We start from the raw sequence: 21,199 nt of genomic DNA, 5'->3' as shown, positions 1-21,199 counted from the left end.
TCCCCCCCCCCCCCCATCCTGCCGTCTTATCACATTCTCGTCTTTATTAGCGTCACGATAATGAAGCGACGAGGAGTCGAAAATATATAGAGACTCAATGATATTCCAGACACGTGCTTGCATTTGCATTTGGTAATTATCTCTGTTCTATTTCCATAACATAATTTCATCGCCGCTCTCTGCTATGTCTTATTGAACTTCATCAAAGAACTCGAGTCGATTTCACTGTCTGTCCGTTTAAATGGGTTTTATTAGTTGCAGCCGAAACTGTACATTTCGGATCTGGTTTTTTACTAGAGTTTCGTTACTACGTGACTTACAAGTTTTACTTTTGAATGATAATTAACTGATCTACAGTTGGGTTCGAGAATAAATTGAAAACAACATATCGAATTGCTGTATCTATGATCTGCGATAAATACATGCCAATTGAAAGTCACTATCTACAAGACTGATACTGAAAATCTTGGTATTGCGATGTTTAACAATTTGTTAAGAAGTTTGATTAATTATTAAGGATCGACGAATCAAGTAGCTTTAGTCAAGAGCTGATCTCGTGTTTCACGGAAACGTTACTTTGCTCAAACATAATTAGTGGAAATAATGTTTGACGTGTAAATTCTCATTGTGCCGCTGGGGTCCGTGGCAACGGAGAGCGTCAACGGTTCGTATAATATATTTCCCAAGAGAATGACATCGAGATTGTAGAAATGAGTAAAGTGCTTTGAGTCTATAGGAGGAGGTATTTTCGATAAATGAGACAATCGTATAATATCGTGAGACCATTTTTAAATGTAGTATTTACCCGAGTGAAAATTATTAATCATGGAAAGCTATGACGAGGAACTCTTAATCTCCGAAAACTGCAACGTGGATCTCCTAGGCTTTGAAAAATATCATTTTTGTAAAACTGATTATTTCGTTCTATATTATTTTTGCCATTCCGTATTACGACTCCCATATTTTTCTTATACATTTCCCGTGGATCACGTAAATTTAATTTTAAGCCTACATTTTACATACAACATCGTAACCGAATAGTCTTTTCACGAGCAGCACGCGTGTTACCTTACAGGTTCTATTGTACATATGAAATGCTTTCGAATAAAAAGTTTAAGTTTCTCCGCACCAATCACAAATTTTCTATTTACTTAGTTGGCAGTACCAAAAAGGACCGCTGATAGTCACTATACTAGTATTTATTTTCCTCCGCCTCAAATATACACGAGTATAATACAAAGCGTATACGCATTAAATGAACGAAGCTTCCATATCAACGTAAGCGTAGGTGCAAAAATGTATTATCTCGCGAAAGTAGCAATTTCGCAAAGTGAGAATGATTTGGTCTGCCGTAAATACGTGTAACCTGTCCCATGATAAACTCCTCCAGTAGCCCTATAGGTCGTCATTACGTCGGGAACCAAGAGCGTTAAGGGTATACCAGCGATAAGTCCCATTATTCCCTCAGTTATTCACTTTTTAGGGCTCATTAAATAAGACATCCGCCTCCATCCTTCCCACACCCCCTCGCCGCCCTGTAAGATTATGTCTACGAAGAATGGCGTCATAAAACGTCCGTATGGTATTCACTGTCGCAGATAACTTTAACCGAAGCCCAACGTGCGAATCGTAAGTAGAGTTGAATTATATTAGGTATGTGAAATAATTAAAAAACTTGGAAAATCGGTATGAAAATTCTCATTTTTTTTTTTTACTTAAGAAATAAAAGATAGTCACCAGGGCGAATGCAATGTACATTTCCAATAGGTTACTGCTAATGCACCAGTGAGAAAAGTGCAACCGGTAATAATCATAACCATGAGCCATATGTATACCCGTGAAGTTGGCTCCCTGAAGTTGTGCTCCAGTTGCATAAATTCGAGGCTGTAGTTGGTTCGAGCATGGCGGACGGTCGTTCGCTACCTATAATATTGGCGGAAGAAAGTTGGTCTCGTGAGACATAAAAGAAGGAAGAGAAAAGAGGGACTCGAGACCAGACACGTCCTCAGTATGGTAGTGGTTGCGATGCTATCTTCTGGTATCGTTACGTATGAAGAGACCCTTATACTATATACAATATGGTGAGACTTACCGTCATGGGAGTCATAGAGGTAGATGATTTTCTTCCAGCCGTAATATCGTACGGTGTCGATGATAGCGCGATGGTAATCCGGTCGCATGCTTATCGCAAAGTCCAGGAAACCAGAGGAGGGAGTGAGCACCTGTGTCAAATCGAGAATACATTAATTGATTTTGGATTTTATGTATACGTATATCTGTATATATGGCTTATAGCTGGTACAGTACTTTGTTCGAATGAGAAAGAGTTTTAAATGATGGCGGATTAAACGATGCTCCTATGCGGAAATCAGTATATTCACAGTAACATCGTACACGTGTTACATATAGCAATAGATACTTGTATATCATACTATATACTAGGAACAATGGAATCGTTGTAATTCGCTGCCGCAAATAAATTCGGTTAGTCAAATTCGTTTGGAAATGTAAATTGGAAAATGCGGAATCTGGCTTCATCCCACGGATTGATTGAACAGTCAAGTGGAGTATGTGCATCGGGCTCTTTATAAAATAATGGTGATATCACATTACAAAGAGGCTAGCTGTTCGATCTAGCAGATCGACCAATTCATTCCGGAAATTGGTTTTACGAGAAACAAAAATGTGCGCGATAAGCAGCTGGCTTAGATGGCGTAACACATAAAGTGATAACGTGTTAGACAGATGTAGTATCAATAAGAAAATTTCTATGTTATTGATTGTAAACAGTTAACTAATTCTTTTATTGGAGCCAATAGATACCAGTAGACATACATTATCTGTGTCGTTTGTTCATCTGTCTGGTCTAAACTTAAATCTCTATGGTTACCAGAGATGAGGTAAATAATGCAAAGTTGTTGTGACTGAGAACTACATATTTTACCCTGGAGAGAAGTGTATAATAATTAATTATTTGAAGACTGATAATTATCACGTATAAAGAAGACACTCTCACGTGTTTCATGTGGCGGGGCCAAAATATAATAGAGGCATTGATTATACCTACGATATATTATTACAAGGCTAGTATAGGCGCAACGAGAACCGCATTTTATGGAAAGTCTCGTGTATCGATACAATAGTGCCCCGTGAGTAATCGTTAGACCTTAGAATAAATGGATCTGCCGTGAAAAATTGCGTCACCAGCTTAACTCGAATTGTTTAATTATTAAATGACGGTACATTCACATGTTACTCCATGTCAAGCTGTACTGTTATATTTTGAGGAAACAAGCAGCTTTTCTCAATCCATGACCAAGTACCACTTTTTTTACAGGTAAATTTTGAAAAAGTTATTATTTGATAACCCATGTATCGTAAATCTCAAAATAAAAAATTTCGTATATTTTCCGAAACTTGCAACAGTAATCAGAATCTTATTAGCTGTTTGGCTAAGTATAACTATTGGATTTGCAGCTTTAACCACTGAAACTGACATTTAATTGGCGATGACGCGGGCCCACACGTGCAAAACGATGGTTGCTCGCAGATAGCTGAACTTCTCGGAGGCGTGATTTCCGACTCGGTTGTTACTTCGAACGACATCAAAAGTATGAAAAAGTGCTTACCTTTTCAGGAAACCATGGCGTGACAAAAGGCATTTGAAACGTGTTGCTGTACGAGTGAAGCGTGTCAAAGGAATCCGGACTGACTGCCCCCAGCATAGAGAAAACACCCCTGCTGAACTGACTGCAAACTGGGCAAAAAAATGAAGAGATATTTGAGAAAGTGAAACAGAGGAATTAGCTTGACAAAAGATATGCAAAGAAGATGCTTGAAAAGATACAAAATAATTTTCGATATGACGCGAATTAGCATGACAGCGGAAGTTGTGGGTGATTTTTTCACCCTTCGTTACTAAATATCAATCGTTAGGACTTCCATCCTGTCGCGTCGCTGTTTGCACAGACATATTTGTGGATAAAAGTTTATTATGTTTCTCTGCGTTACCTGCCTACTAAAAGCTTGTTTTACCTACATACCATCCGGTGTTTATGCTACAGTATGTTGACACGTGCAAACCTGTGGATTATGCAATGTACTACAATCCCCATAGAAAGGATACATACTAGGCAGACACATTATGCAAGTTAGGGCATCCTATGTGAATGAGGCAAATTACGCATGAAGAGCAGCTGTTTCAGTTTCAAAATTTTACTACAATTTGACGGAAGAAACTTACGGATGCTGTATGAAAGTTTTTGTGCGATTTCTCAGTCTGCTTATTGACGGTATGTTTTTTGTGTAAATACAATGTTTCCGGCTTCCGTTACACAATATAGATATATCGACGATAAGCACTGGATTTTAGCGACAGAGTCGTAACATTTATGCGAAGTGACTGACCGATCGCTCTTTTTTAGTAATAAGAAGTTATACAGTGGATTTTTATTGGAACTGGATTATATATAATTTTGGGCTAGTAAATAAGATAAGGCTCACCGTAATACCATTTGGCTGAGATTTGGGAAAACGATCCTGATACACGTAGCCAGCCGACGATTTCGTTTAAACGAAATTTATGACGTCTCCAACGATATTTATTTTTACGATCTTATTTTAGGTCTGGCTAAGCGTTTTATCACTCAAATCCAAACTCACTTATTATCCTTAAGTGGATTACGATATAATCCCTATAATCTGAGATGACTGAATGTAGAAAAATAACAATTTTTAAAATCTTCTACCCCATCGTCGAATTCCTTCATTAACATATAAAAGGTCATGGGTGAAAGTCCACGTGGGCTAACAAGCTTCGCCAAGTTAATATCCAGTCCCAGATTCTCCTGATACTCTCCATAATACCCTTTTAACTTTAAAGGCTGATATCACCTGTTTCAGGCAACCGGTGAACGATGCACCAAACATAAACGGCCAATAAGAAGTTAGAAATTTTAAACGGACAAGATAATTACGAAGAACCACCTTTAGTCACGAAAGTTCGTTCAAAGAGGTTCTTTGAAATTATTATCAGGAAGTTGACCAGCAGCATCCATTTCAAAGGTTCAGTTTCAAAGACATCACAGCATATTAAATATTCTCGTTGTCATTACCATTCCCTACGTAATATTCTAGAAATTATGCATAGGATAGGTACTTCATTTTAATTATTCTTTTATGTCGGCCTGTACGCCGAAAAGTCATTTTATTCCTTTTTCGTAATGCGTGGCCAACGTGAGCCACCACCCGACAGAAAGTGAACACGAGGCGGAGTCATGGAAATAGAGACACACACGCGCTTACGTACATAAATAAGCGTAGACGTACCAGAGGAAGGGCAGAATGCAGAGATCGCCGGGTTGTACCAGTGGAAGCATTTATTGTGGACCCCGAGGGTGCATTTATATTCATAAGCATAATGGGCCACCATGATATATGCCGTACCTTGGTCAAGCCTGCCCTTTACCGTTTTTCTCATTATTAATCACTCAGTCTCAGCCCAAGTCGTTTCTAACCCTCCGTTACTCGAAGAAAGGACCAGAAACTCTTGCCAAAAATTGTCATCCTCTCGTAGGATTCGAAGGGACAGCAATTTCTCCCAGTAAAATTTACGAGTACACCCTCATATCGATTTACCACATAACTTATATACTGTCTTCACTTCATATATTCTCACAGTTAATATATTTAATAAACCGAAACAATCCCCTATAATCTTGAGAATAACAATTATTTTCTTGCGATATACCCAAAGTTTATATGCTCATTCATACTGAATAGCCAGAGAGCTATAACTGTAGTATACTATACTTACTAAATGTATATCTGTATATACAAGGGTTAATAATGCAAGTATAGATGGTAAGATATTCCATGGACTCTTAAGCAATAGCGATTCGGTTAAACCAGTCTTAGCGAAGGGCAGGATGGTGGTAGGTAGGTACGAGGGTTGCAAAAGAGGTAGCAGATGGTCGCAGGACTATCGACTCTGTATTGGCACTAACTAACCAAGTTATCGTACATTATTATATAGGGCAATATACTGCCAGGGTTAATGCAGTGCTGTGCTAATGACGCCGGGAAAGTTTGCGCACTGTTGCAGACTGCTGTTGTCGCTGGTATTGCAGTTGCTCGTGTCGCTGGTGGCTATGTTGTTGCTGCTGTTGCTACCGTGCTCTTGATGTTATGTCTTCAAAGAGCAGTACAGCTATTAGCCGTGAACGCAATGGAGATCGATATCTCCGTAAGTGAATTTTCCTTTTCTTCGACGACGGAAACTCACGAGATAGACCACATCGATTAGGTATAGGTTCATTTCAATTTCTCCGTACTAGTACTACACGGTAAGAAGATTTACCCTCCAATATAGTCCTCGTATAACGAACTCTCCGTCAGAAATCCCCTTACAGTTCCATTCCTTATTTCCTTTATAGATTTTTCTTGAATCGTATTACAACATCTGTAACAGTTACAGTACACCCATGACTGATCATTAAATTTTTTAAATTTATATCACATAGTGATATGAAATATCATTAGAGCTACAAATTGAATATTGTATGAGCAAAGTATAGTTTTTTAAAAAATTTATTATTAAATTTGTACAAGAAGATTAAATTATTAATTTTATGATTATTATCAGAGACTGGATCGATGTCGGATTTGATGATGATGAGAAACGTCACAATATGGAATCTACTGAAGTTGGGTATCCTAAACTGCCAGTAAGTTAATATCCGACAAAGTCTGAGCTAACAGTCGTAATTCCACTGCGGCGTCTAATCCAACATATCTCAGTACGTACAATCGTTTTTAAATCATGCTAATCGTTATAACAAACCTTAAAAGTTTTCGGACTCCCTTGAAAGGAGTCATCGTTCCCACAGGGTTCTTGTTAATATTCTTTATAAATAATAGAGACAAATGACCTTTTATAAAATATAACATCCAAGTATTCGACCCAAGTTCCAAGAAGTCGGCTATACGTTTCACGCAAGAGATCTTCTGCTTCCTCTAAGCACTATTGGATCCTCGTACACATTGAATAATACATGTCGAACATGTAATGCACTTTCAGAGTTATATTGAGATAGATAGATAGAAACGTATAGAAACAGATATAAAAATGGCGAATACTATCCATAATATCTGATCGTGTATCATGAAGTCTGACAAGACTAGTGTCGCATACCTAGTGACGACTGAAACAACAGTCATTAAAATATTGCTTAGCAAAAGTAATCAAATACTAAGTATACTATATAAACAAATGACTTAACGTTATAATCCAACCGTATACAGGCGAATATAAATTAGTTCAAAAGACGATAGCGCTTCAGGTTTGCAACTACCACTATGGCCTTCCCGAAGTAACAGTTTGCCAACGAGGTCAGGAACCTGGGGATATCGTAGGTATTTAGCAACAGTGAAATAACTAATTCAAACTAACATTCATAAGTCATTTAACCCGGTAACTTATCCTATCACACGGGTTCTTACTACTCCCTTAACAAAGAGCTGTGCATGGCTCCCTTTAGACATAGATCCATTAATACGCTAACTTTATCAGGAATTTTTCACACCCCGATCACACGTCACTTCTTGAGTAGGAAATAAAGTTTTAGTGATTTCGAGCTATTGCGCAAGTCGATGGCAGCTTTTGTATTATATTGTAGTATATGATACACAGGTGCACGATAGTACATTTTGAAAATAATGATCGTTTCTTTCGTCTTGCCTTTGAGATAAGGAGTATGTATTTTATATTATACATATATGTTTTGACGATACGTATATATAAGGTGGGTATCGGCGGAAAGGACAGAAGGAAGACTGACATTAATATCACCCAAAAGGAATACAAAGAACGTGGCTATGGAGGGAGGATTATAATTCCATTTATCTAGATGCCACTGCGAAGATTTCACTTTCGCCGTGGCGCATTTTTATGAGGGGATCGATGACTTGGAAGCTGCCCTATTCTCGTTGCCTGCACAGCCCTCTCGGTCGTCGCCGCAAGCCTCAGGGACTTTTCGTCCCAACGACTCGAGTCAGGAAGAAGCCATTATTCTTTCTGGGTGCTATAGGTGTCGCGCGTAATAACATCCAGGAATTCTAAGAGCGGTCGCGACGTCGTCTCGCTATTCCACTGGTACCTACTTCGTGCGGCTTTCTCTACATTCATAAAGTGTCCTTAAGAAAAGAAAATTTTTTTATACCCAGCTAATGAGAAATCGTATGTTTCAAAGGAACATCAAGATCGATACTGATGTTGATATTCTACTTTTTCTTTGTATGCTGGATCAATTTTTTTAAAGCAGAGTAAGGGTACATATTCAATGCTCAAAAATGACTAAAGTCGTAATTCTTCGCACGCAATAAGCAATTTGAAGCAATATTTGGATAAAGCACAGTTATGTAGTCGTATGTGCTGGTGATGTTTACGAAAATATGTGAAAGCAGGGTTTAAGTATTATACAGATGAAGAAACGTAAAGAAGCACTGAAGAAAAACCGTGGAAAAGTGATATTATTCCCTAGCTGCTTTCCTGCACTGTTTTTTATTTCCTTTTTTCTCTCCCCTACCTTCTACACCCGTTTTTCCACTTTCTTATCGTTCCCGACGTTGTTTCGAGAATCCTGCGAAAAATAGCACGAATCCGAGTACGACATTTGACTGCGAAGATTGCGAGAAATACATATATATATATACTGCATATACATATATAATGTAGTACTACGATGTAAAAGGAACTGCTCCTTAAATATAACATTCTGATCTTGACATAGAGTTTTAACGTGTCCAAAAATTCAAGAATTTCTTGAAATATCTCAAAATAAGCTCTTATTCTCAGAGAATTAAAAAAATATATTTATAACTCGTGCCTACTTGCTTTTTCTTTGCTATAAAAAATAATTTAACAATCCTTTTCTTGAGATCATTAAGAGAAAATATACGACAGACCAGTCAATCAAACTGTACATACACTCGTCAATACGAGTAAAGGGCCAGAAGTTGGAAATAAATATTCTCTTTCCAATTATAAGGGAAGAATCGGTACTCGCGCGTTAATTCGCTAATTAGCAACGCTGCGTAACGAGCAGATGCAGTTGTACGCGAAATGAACTCAAATTTTGCCAGTTATATTTGCGCCAAGAGCATCGGTCCGCTGGTTCTATATATTATATCACGTGGTCCACAGCGTTGTTTCGTATTTTATGCATCACCGAGATAATCCTGTGTATCCGTACAGTCATTTAAAAAAAAAGGGAGACCGTAAATGAACGCGATGAGAATACCTGAAATTGAACGTCAGGCTTTCAGTTGTCAACTGAAGTAGTGACGATCGTCTAGCGTCGAATGAACGTTGAATTGTGGATGAATTCTAAGTGAGAATTGGAAACTATATATCATTTACAGGACACCCTTATCACGAAGAATGTGTAACAATGAGAAAATGATAAAAGGCATCGTTATCGAACTGACTTTTGAGAACAATTTCATATGGCAAATTCAAATCGGTGTAAAATAGCTTTAACGATACCCGAAGTGCAAATTAGATAGATATCAAACATTTTCGTTATCATGATAATTAGGTAATTATTTGTGATTGACAGTAAATGATTACAAGTATAATAATTACCATAGAAATTGATGTATATGCACTCGGTTTACTAGTCACGACGCATTGTGTTCAATAATTGCGCTGGAGCTCGTTATTTTTTATTTCTCGATTATATCAAATGCGTTATTAACGTCAAAAAAGGACATTTATTGATGCGTATCGATAAATCCGTGACTCGTTCGGCTACATCCAGCTACTACGTTAACTACATACGATTAAATTGAACGCTATCGAATTATTCATAGACTGTACCAGTAATTTCGCTCGACTGCGGAAACGTGGCTGGGAACAATTACAATTTTCTCTCGAGCGTAGTCGTCCCTATCCATATACGTACGTTTCCTCCTATGGTCGAAACAAAGCTGCAGTATGTTTCGGAATTAAATTTTTGTTCATGTCGCCGAAACCCATTGGCCGTGGCGGCGCATTGTCGTAGTAATGGCCAGTAAGCACTAATTAAAGTAAAAACAAAAGCTATTGTCGCGTTATCGCATAATTGAAATACCAACGGCGCCATTAACTCTGCGAAGCCTCGTGGCCGGCTGCGTGAATTTTCTTCGAGAAAGAATTATATACGCAATGGAGAAGATACTTGAAGATGGCGCCTACGTATACCACCAGCCTTTTCATCAACTTCCGGATGTTTTTTTTTTTTTTTCAGGAAAGAAATAGATTTAAAGAAATAGTAAAAATACATAAATTTTAGAAAATGTAATATAAAAAGGTATAACAATTCTACGAAAATAAACTCCTAGCTATCATTCCTGCTTTCATTCAGCATGATAATTCAGTGAATAATCTTTCCTCACGTGACAATTAAATTAAACGAGCTGATCCGCAGCGGAAACACTAACAAGCGAGATAAAGTTGGAGAAACTCAACGTTAAGATTACGATTTTCGAATTATCAAGTAAAAAGGAGGTCTGGTAAGGATTCAGTTCTGTGGTTGCACTGGTACCACTGGTTTCCGGCAATCGGTATATATATATACATGGCTTCACCCTTGTAGATAAAAAGATAGAAGGGTGCAAGATAGAAACGAGTCTTACCAAACAAGGTTCCCTTTGCTATCGTGTGGGAGATACGTGGTATGTGTGCATCGGGGTGGAGAATCAGAGGGTGGTTACGTCGAGGTAGAAGCTCTACAGAATGCCACCCGTACTTTATTGATCACAGCACTGCACCGAAGCACTGCACGCTGGAAGCAAGGGACTATGATCTTATCATGGAAGCATATACCCACTGTACTGCGTCACACGAGCTAGCTAATGATACCTGTATGTTTTATTATCAAAAAATTTGCAGAAAAAAAAAAGTAAATTCACTCGTTCTAAGAAAAGACTATTTAATCGATAGTATTAATTTACATTCTGATTGTGGCGGAGTTAAGCTCGGAGTTCGACTTCGGGTTTTTACTTGGACGCGGTTTATTTTCTTTTTTACTCATTTTCCTTCCTTTCATCCTCAGGATTTTCTCTTGGAGCGTGAAAACGATCTTCGTGCAGGGTACTAAAAGTCGAAGGCGGAAATCGGAGTTTGAATTTCGCGGGATTTTTCATCGCGCCCTGAATGGGTATAGGGGTGGGATAGGTGGATATTAGTAGCGTAGGTAGTGGAGAGTTTAATATCCAAGCAACGTGGGGTAACTTGCTTGAATCTTGGGTGAAAGTTCGTCGCTGAGAGTCACGCTAGAAAACTTCATTCATCTCTTTCAAGAAAGCATGGGTCTACTTGATATCTTCCATTATGAACAACGCAGGGGAGAATATGCATCTCGTGAAAGAAAATCAAGAGGATTAATTATAACCTCATGACAAAATATTTTAACCCGTAGTGTTAAATAGGTGCATATACTCATCAACAATGACAGTCTTTTTTTTTCTTAATCTTTCTTTCTTTTACCCTTTATATCCTATTGGGTCCCAGTTCGTTCCTTCGTTTCTCTTTTCCAAGATAAATGACTCACCTTTAAATTCAGATCCTATCGGACTCGAATAACCTCGCGCGGCTACTTCCTCCGAGGCCAGCATCCTCTTTCTAACCGACCTTACCAGAGGGTGGATAGGAAGAAGCGACGGACAAGATTGGATTTGTAAGTTCGGCCGTGCGAAGACTTCACATCCTTTTGCGGCTAGCATGAGGTCACACATGGATCACGAGACTATTTCTACCAGGTTGATTCTTGCGTATATCCTTCGTTACAGTATCCGAGATCTCAGAGATATTCTGAACTTGCATATCTCCAGAGATTTAGATTTTTCACATATATACTATAGTACCGGGTAGTCTGAGAGTGCATGTATTTAAATTGAGATGGATAGTTTAACACTTTTTATCGAGTATAATACATCAGATTTATTATTTGCTTTAGGTATCTGTACATATCTGTGCTAAAGCTATTATCTATCGATTTGATTTACAGTGGGAAGAAAACCTCTAAAAGCTCACGTACATCTGTATTCCAACTGCTAGGACCGACGTTGTCGCCATTTTTAAAGTACGAAAAGAACATGTGGTATTCTTTTTACATGTATTCTTTCTGAAATATGTATATGTCGACATTCTCTTTTCCATTTTCTTCTTCTTTTCCCTTGGGCCACCTGCACCCACAGTCATCCTTTCTCCCATATACGCGTCTACCTTAACGCTTCTACACGGGCACTGCCGTAGTTCGCACTTAGTATTCTCAACTTTTCAACTTCTCCCTTTTCTTTATCAAAGGACGATTACGAGGCCCGAACGAAAAGTTTTCACCGCTGTGCCTTCATACGTATTTATCGACAAACTGTTCTCTTTCTCTCGTTTTTAAGATTCTTAAAAGGAAAGTTGCGGCTTTTACCAAAACGCTTACGCACGATAAAGAAAACTTCAGCGACCTTATTTTGAATTTATTTTAGATATACCCACTAATCCACATCAAGGATATTCATCGGTGGATTTAGGTAAGGTGGATCGTTAAATCCGTTTACTGGTATAAATTCAGAATGCTTTTGGGTCAGGTTAATGGAGCCTGCAATACTTCGTACATACTTTACGTTGAGTGTTTGGGGATGCAAATTGAGCGTGAAAACCATAAAGGGAGTTTTGGTTAGATTTTATCGATTTTTCAAAGGACATCGATGGATTCTGTTATACACTAGTTGAAATTTCGAGCCTATTCTTTATCTCAAATTTAGGAGTTTCTGAGGTTTCAAAGAATCACTATAGATTCTTATGTAGCAGAATTATGCTCCTACTTTGCGCCTCAGATAGAAAGTTATTAACCAATTTGTCAGATTGAGGTCCAAAAGAGGAACTCACGGTACGAGTTGACATGTTTATCTTATTGAGATCCTCGATCTCATATTTATAAACAGGAGTTGGAGATTATTTTCGGATGTGCTGTACACGAATAATTACAATACAACACCTGTGGACCAATTTTTAATTATAAATCATCAGCTGGCATTTCTCTAACGTTAATTAGAATTACGCTCGCACATTGTATTTAAGAGTGACTAAAATTTCTATTTTTGCTATATTAAGACGCAACGTAGGAGGAAATCAGAATCTTTAAAGAACCATATAAAATAGGTCCTAATAAGAAAAAAAAACACATTTATTCCAATTCGGAATTAATTCCTTTACCGTAATTCAAAACGGTATCTATCCAAACATTGTACTCCGTTTTTGTTGATTAGCTTTGATAATTACGTGTGGTCGTCCATTTTCGTTGATTGATAGCCAAAATTATAAAACGTACAGGTTCAAAATACGAAGTTGAACAAAAGCAAAAAAAACTTCGTCTAGAACTTTGAGGTCAACTGTAGGCTTAAAATTTCGACTCTGGTAGTCTAGGTTGCGATCGACGAACTTTGAGATGTATTTTGAATCGTGCCCAGGTCCCTTCGCAAAAGATCCAGCTACAGATCTGGGTCCATGGACACCCTTTCGTATCCTGTCACAGGATTTGCCACACCAATAAAAGGATTAAGAGGACGAGGGTTAATCCTATTGGAAGGAGCGACCTGGCACCCCCGTACTACCTCCTTGTCCTCGGAACCCCACAGGACTTCTCTTCCACAAGGGTTGACGATGCTGCCTGATTAGTCTCACACTCCCTGTTTCCCACTGACCTCCCTCTTGCTGATAATGAAAAAGTATTTTGTTTCGGCTTGTCTGAGAACTAATTTCGACCGTTCAATTCTGTTACTCTCGACTAACTTAATGGGAGAAACTTATCCGATTTGCTTACAAATTCCATGATAGATACACTGTACTTTACGGCAGTATCAAATAATAGCTAGGACGGAAGATCTTCGAAGCTACTAAGTTTACGATCTGTCTTTACACACTTTACAATGTTTCGCATAACGTTAAGATTGTCATTTTTATTAATTTAGTCTTGTGGGGCTGTTCGATTTCCATTTTGCAGTCTTTCAGTATTTTGGAGCATCACGGTCATGTTTAAAAATTTTTTTACAGACCGTCTGACAGATCATTAGTTTAATTCAAAAAATAATAAATTAATCTTTTTCGTCATCAGCGAGATGTTATTGATCGACATCAATATGGTGATTAATCTAATTGGTAAGGTTACTCATAAAATTCCTTCTTGTCGGTATAAACGACCACCTGTCAATCCGAAAATAATGGGCAGGAGTATTGAAATTACAAAGAAGAACCATCGGGTTTCTTTGATTGGATAAGATCGGCAGGTTCTTTGAAAAAGTTGAAGTAATACGTGTCGATTCTTTTAAGTACCCTGCCCTGTAAAGTTTCTCCGCAAGTTTTAATTTCACTCTTCTCCAGGCAGGTGCGGACGAGGGAGAAGGAATTGGGGGTTAAAGAACCAAGGCGCGAAGTGTCGCGATATTTTATGGAGAAAACTTTCCGCGCTTTGTTACATTCCCTCGTTCACTTCGGCAACGCTCGGCACTTGTCGCTCTTTCCATTTTCAGCAGTCCGGAAATTGATGCGTTTACGCTTCCTGGTGGAGTGTTTTCTCGCGTATGTAAACGATTTTCTATCGGTTCGACTAACCTAACCTATCTAAATACGTTAACTTGTTCAACGTTGACCAGTAGGTACCAACGTAAACAGTGAACGGTAACAGATAGGAAAATGGGTTTATTAAGAAATCACTATAAATTAACGATACTACGGTTTTTTTATCAGTTCTCCCCATATCCTTAGAAAAATTTCTCAAATTATTTGCTCTTTTATAAAAATTCGCCTATAACGAAGTGTTTGTTCCTGGGAAAAAGAAAAGATTCTTATCAAAAAAGAATATTTTTACTAAGTGCTAAATCTCATTCCATTCTCCCATGAGGAGTTCGAGTATTTTGTATGATTCCTATATACTACCACCAATTTGCCAACTATTTTTCGTACTAAGGAAGCGAGAAAAATACGTGCCGATAACACGGGACAATAAAAATTCAGAAAAATTCTACCATCCCTCTCTCGCCATAACAGAAACTATCCCTCATATCCGGAATACTCAGTGTGGGGTAGCTCGTGCGTCCGTCTGAACTTTTCGTAGGAAGAAAAGGAAACCTTCCTTCTTTCATTTCTTCTTCGTGTCGATGGTTATCTCGCGGAAGTTCATCTCGAAAACACGTTCTCGCCTTCGTCAACAGTTTCAGAGACGCTCAAACTTCAGAGAGATAGGTAGGAAAATCACAGGGGAAGGTTTTGCCTTATTCAGTCGCGTATTGTTAGTCACCCTCTTGCTTCACTTCACATATTTACATGTCTACTGGGTCCACCCTACTTTCAGTTATATTTTAAGGTTGTGCTTGTTACGCGAAGCATTTGATTTTACATGGGTCAGGTAGGTATAGATCATGGGTATGTAGGCTTATGGTAAGATATAGGTATACATACACTGTATAGACGATGCGTATATCTGCTGGTAGTGAGATGACAAGAGAATTTCTGAAGAAGCTCCGTTTCGTCTGAGTGACCTACGACGGTCGAGTAGAGAATAATAATACGAAAAGGTCGAAGAAGAAGTAAGGCAAAGAAAAAAAAGAGTGCGAGAAGAAGAGGACGACGAGTTTGAAGAGTGTCGTTGAGACGAGGGTTTTGCTTGCGATCCGCAAAAAGATAATTCAAAGGGACTCGAGGAGGAGTTTGGGAATTTTCGAATGCTCCTCGAATCGAAGAACTGTGGTTTGTCTTTCTTTTATTTTATTTTTTTGTTGAAGAAAAAGATGGTTCCATGAAATTCTGATAATTTACAAGATTTTATGAAAGGGCGATAGTTGTTTTTGAATCAGGTAGATATTGCATGTTTAGCGTACTTTTTGTTCATTTCTTCTTTTTTTTTAATTCAATTTTTTTATATTTCACAGTACTATTTGTCTTATAAGAACTAATGCTTTTTCTAGTAATATATCGTATGAGGATGCTAATGTGATCGCATGGGTATATTGCGACACGTATATATACTATAATTATATCGATATATATTCCAGCATCGTCTTTCGCATTTAGAAGTTTATCGATAAGAGAATGACGATTAACAACAGTTTCAAATATAGCAGCAGTATAAGCGCCTCACAGCCCCTTTAAACGTTAGGGTGACTTATTGTCAGTCCAACGAGGGACATCCCTAAGCGGGCTACGGGAAACCCTGTTTTTCCGGCGGCGGAGCCTATAGGCTCGTTGTGTTTTCAGGAAGACATTCCAATTCGGCTCACGTACGACCTTTGTGGTCGTTTGTACCGCTTGTAAATTCACGGGCCAATTAACTTTAACGGCAAACTTATGAAAATGCACGACAAAAGACTTCCTGGCGTCCCCAGCGCAAGCGCGAACGCTCCAGCACGGCTCGCACGGAATTCAGCCCATTGCCAGGCTGAATTTCCGGACGTTTCGCAGCACGAAGTTTGGCCAAGTGGCCGGGATTACCGTTTCTCCAGAGTCGGACATTAGAATTCATGTGGAGACATTTGCGGTCCAAGGTCCTAATGACCGGGTGGTAAAAAGCCAACCAACCAACCCCTGGAAGAACAAGAACGAGAACAAGACTAGCCGGCGAATAGAGTGTATGAGTACGAGCAGCAAACGTGGCTGTAGGAAAATGCCAAGAGCTAAGAAGAGGAATGACCAGTACCGAAGGAATAAGGTTACGAGAACGAGTATAACGAAAAATAAAAAAGAAATAAAAGAAAAGTGAAAGATAACCTCGAAGGGAGGAGCATGAATACGTATAGAAGTTACAGTCTATGTAAAATAAATACATGGTTACCTATATACATCGACCTACCTGTATCTACAGTTATACATTATCTTTAGAAAAGTTTCCCTTACGTACAGGAATACATTAACGTTGAGTAGTTAAGCGAAGTAATGCAGGTTAACGAGATGAAATCGCGATACGCCCGCAGTTAGGAGAGTCAGGAGTCAAAGCGCAATGATGGTGCGACAGTTTTGAAATTATTCCATGGATACAAGGATAAGGAAGGAGGATAGGGGAGGATCTGTGACGATGACGAAGTAAAAATCAAGAAAAAAAGGTCTCAGGCTCTCATCGGTCATTGACTTCGTTATGATGATAAACGACCTAGACCCCGGTGGTTACAGCTAGTACCACGGATGCTGGCTATGCCTGTAGCAAGGTGTTTCCCGAGGATCCTCCATTTTACAGATAGACGCGGTGCAGAGTGATGAGTGCAGGGTAGGTAAAGTGGATGCCGCGTGGAAAAGTATCCTGAGGTACATAGATGGTGAGGCTGAGGTGGGTTGCTGATATAGGGTCGTTCTAGAGTCCATGAGTGGTTAAATATCGGGCGTGGTTGACGATGCGTATCCTGCGCGTTCTAACGTTATAGAAGCTTTCCGTGAAAAGCGTTGGGTCACCCCTGAGCCACCCTTTTACTCATCTAACCACCCTAGCCACCCTTGGTAGTTACCAGGGTGTAATTACGGACTTATACGTCTTGCTGCGTATAAGTTGAACGCCCTATAGAACGTAGGATCAATTTTAAGTTTAACAAACGAGTTTCGCCACCCTATGAAACCACCCACCCTCACGTACCGGTAGGTCTAACGATTCGATGAATAGTAATAAATTTGATAATAAACGGTACGCTAGGTTGGATATCCAATCAGTTAACCAATCATCGATCACTGTTATACCTCAAGTCTAGATACTCACTGATTAACGGTGTCTTTACCTTAAGAGCACTATAAAGCAAAAAGTTTTTTAATTTACGACATAAATCGTTGATGCCTTATAAATGGAAATACATAAATCCTTGAAACCTATATTTTCATAAACAACAAAATCAGTAACGTGATTCTAAAATTACTAAGTGAACGAAGTTTAACAAAACAATAATTGCATGCATAATCAATTTTTCTTGCGAAAGGTAAGGACGCGGAGAAGAAAAAAAAAGAGAAAATGGAAGTAAAATCTTGCTCGACGAGCAACGAGGCGGTTATTAAAAGCGATGAAAATTGATCACCCAAGCCAAGCACTTTTCAATCATCAATATTAATTATGGCGTTGGAACCCGTACAAATTAAGAAAGTTACGACGCAGAAGGAGTCGGAAGAGTTAAGTAGACGTCTCGAGTGCAGTTGGAGTCTGGTTGTTTGTAGATTTCACTCACTACCTGATTTTCCAGTCACCCTCAAACTCAACTTCGACTTTGCTATCCTATAATTGATGGCTCCTTGCGTGCTCTAAAACTTCATCAAATTTCGGTATGTAAGTATACATATAAGCATTTTTCCCCATTATAGACAATATTGTGTCAGTTATAAGAAGTTAAGTTAGCGAGGGTTACTCCTTCTGAATATGCTATATATATATATTTGTTTTCATATCTGATAAAAATAGTATTACGTATAACTATTCGAAAGTGCAGTGTGCATCTGCATAAAAATAAATGTTTATTACACACGGTACGATTCCTTAACTCTATTCTCAAGAGAGTCCACGTAACTTTGTGCATATATGCATTGAAAACACGCGTGTGTGTGTATATCAGCAGCCATTTTCATATTTCTTTATTTTTTTCACCTTCTCTCTCGGAATCTCTTCCTATCGGAGGCTCTATTACTATTACTGGCGCTCTTCGCTTCTTCTAGACGATTCTCACGAAAGGAGATGATGTTTAAGGGTGGTCCTCAAGGGTATTGTTAGCTACGCGGCATACCTTGGGTAACCTCTAGATGGTCTCAAGGTATATGCACCTTAGCGCGACCCCTCAAATAAAACTACCCTCAGCGTCATCATTCCACTATGCACTACGACTCCAATATTCAGGGATGCTGGGCCCCTTTCATCGTTATGACATTTCCTATTCAGAGCGGATCATGACATTCGATCTCGAATCGATATGAAATGCTTCTGAGCAAATTTCAGCGTACAGCCACGGCTAGTAGAGTTTTAGTGCAAATTTCACAGTCCCTCAAGAGCATGCTAAAATGTAATAGTACGCTATCAGAAATTAAACGGACGAATTATTGTTGTAAAATATACATGTAGAGTTATTATAGTGTGGTTTATCTATTAGGTGTACAAATTAATTCTTGGCCCCAAAATTGAACAAATGACGGCAGCTATTCAAATTTTAATTTTTTTCTGCTGTAGGGTAACGTTAAAGCGCAATCCTTAAGCTTTGAAATGAGATAAATAGTTGACAGCGTTCCTGAGATAATATTGAAAAGCAGTAATGAAAGCGATATTATTCAAAAAGTAACATTTTAAGCACTCTGCCTTATTTTCGTATTCTAACTGAAGAAAAATGCTGCACGGGTTAAGGAACCGATTTGTTTCATCTTAAGTGTAGATGCTGTGTCTTGCAGTACGTGTAGAAAGTGGTTCCATAGGTTTCAAGATGGAAATTTCAATTTTCAGAAAAAAAAACTTTTTACGAAACGAGTTTCGACGGTTGCCCGAGAGATGGCGGAAATATATATGGCAGAATGTAGTGGGGATTGTTTTTAAGGTTGGATAATTGTTCGATTTTTCCTTTTTGTAAACAAACATCAAAATTATGCAAAAAAGGGCCGAGAATTAATTTGTACATCTAATACGTCAATCGTACAAAGTACACATCATACAACACTTGTCAAATCCTTGTTTATTTTCTTTATCAGGATGACGCTATCGTAAATAAAATCAGGCGACGAATAGAAATCTTGACCCACCGTCTGGCGAAAGTCAATTCAAAAGTTTTAAATACCGCGTCGTCCTAAGACCTCCCGTCCTTGCAATCTAATTCAAAAGTTTTAAATCGAAAACATAATGCCTTTATGTCCTCGACAAATGGATGATACGAGTCGAGCCCGAGTATAGCTATAGAGCGGGAAGTGTATATAACTTGAAAGGAACTTAGCGAATGACAAAGACAGAGAGTGTTTCCCGGTGTTAATATTGAAGGAGAGCCACGATTTGGGCAGAAGGGTAAGAACGGACTTGAACGCGGGATGAGAAATGACAATCGGAAATGACGTGTTGCTAGCACGGTGCTCGTCCCGAGTAGAACAAATAGTACTTCTCGAGTTTCCTTCGAATCTTCTATAATGTTGTTACGAGACTTCTGTAAATAAATTCCCCGCCTGCGGCTGTATCTCTTGCACTTCTCGCGTTAAGGGACGAGCCGTGCGAGGGTGCCGGAAACTCTGATCAGATCGAACCTTATGAGTTTAGCTAGAGAATTATAATACATATAGGGCTTTGTTGTTGTACGTACTAATACCTTAGGCAGCCTTGGCGAATAGCTACCGCCATCAAAATAAAAGGTAAAGAGAATTTAATGGGGCATTTATCAACCGCTCTTGTTGTATACACAGAAACTTCCCTCTGGCAAACGCACAAAGTGCTCATTAACGTCGGTCGCATTTTCATCGCGATGCCAACGAAGAGCGTTTTTCATTGGGTTTACAGGGAAAAAATTCCAGATTCGAATCCTACGTATCATTTACATTCGGCAACGGATCCTCTCACGGTGAGGGGACGCGGTCTCCGAGCCGTGGGTATACGTTGAATTCAGCGTGATATTCGGAAGTCAATAAAGTCGATATAGTCAATATGTAATTATCTTGCGTAATATAAAAGAACTCTATCTTTTCCCATTGGCGTAGCCTCCCGCCTCTTCTGCCCTAATGCGGCCTCGTACCTTCAGGCATCGGATAAACCGACGGGAATTGAACCTTGGGATTCATCTCGCGTCTGCTTTGCCGTAGCGTGGCGAGAGGTGTGAGTGTGGGGAGGGGGGAGGGGAGTTGGATGAGGAGAAAGAAGGGGATGAGAAAGGCGACTTGGGAAGGGTAAGGCAGGGAGAGGAAGACGGCCTGGAAGAAAGGGGAATACCTCGGGGAGCCCTCAGCAGATTTATGCCACCCCTGGCTGGCAACGCTCTTCCCATATACATTCAACCCCTAGCCAGGGTATACCAGAGGCAAAGGATCCTACCAGGATATTATACGATATGCAGTGAAAGATGATAGATAGCTATTATGTTGCGCTAAGATGCTGACACCTTCAAGGGGTCCGGCCAAGGAGACTGGTCAGATTCTTTCTTGTTCGGGATACGTTAGGAATGGGCTTTTCCCTATCTATCTATATACTAT

At 39.1% G+C, this 21,199-nt stretch overlaps 1 protein-coding gene across 1 annotated transcript in view; it reads right to left on the bottom strand.

Annotated features, from left to right (window-relative positions):
* Window positions 1-21,199, bottom strand: part of LOC107264863 (glutamate receptor 1) — an 86,413-nt gene that overhangs the window by 51,908 nt on the left and 13,306 nt on the right. The window contains exons 3-4 of the mRNA XM_015733599.2: window positions 3,630-3,757; window positions 2,093-2,222 (exon numbers count right to left, since the gene is read on the bottom strand). Of these exons, the coding sequence (XP_015589085.1) occupies window positions 2,093-2,222; window positions 3,630-3,757 (258 nt within the window). The remainder of the gene's footprint in view (window positions 1-2,092; window positions 2,223-3,629; window positions 3,758-21,199) is intronic.

The sequence above is a fragment of the Cephus cinctus genome, unplaced genomic scaffold, assembly GCF_000341935.2.
Source record: "Cephus cinctus unplaced genomic scaffold, Ccin1 Ccin1_scaffold0196, whole genome shotgun sequence".
Taxonomy (NCBI): domain Eukaryota; kingdom Metazoa; phylum Arthropoda; class Insecta; order Hymenoptera; family Cephidae; genus Cephus; species Cephus cinctus.
This window is presented reverse-complemented; position numbering and strand designations above follow the sequence as displayed.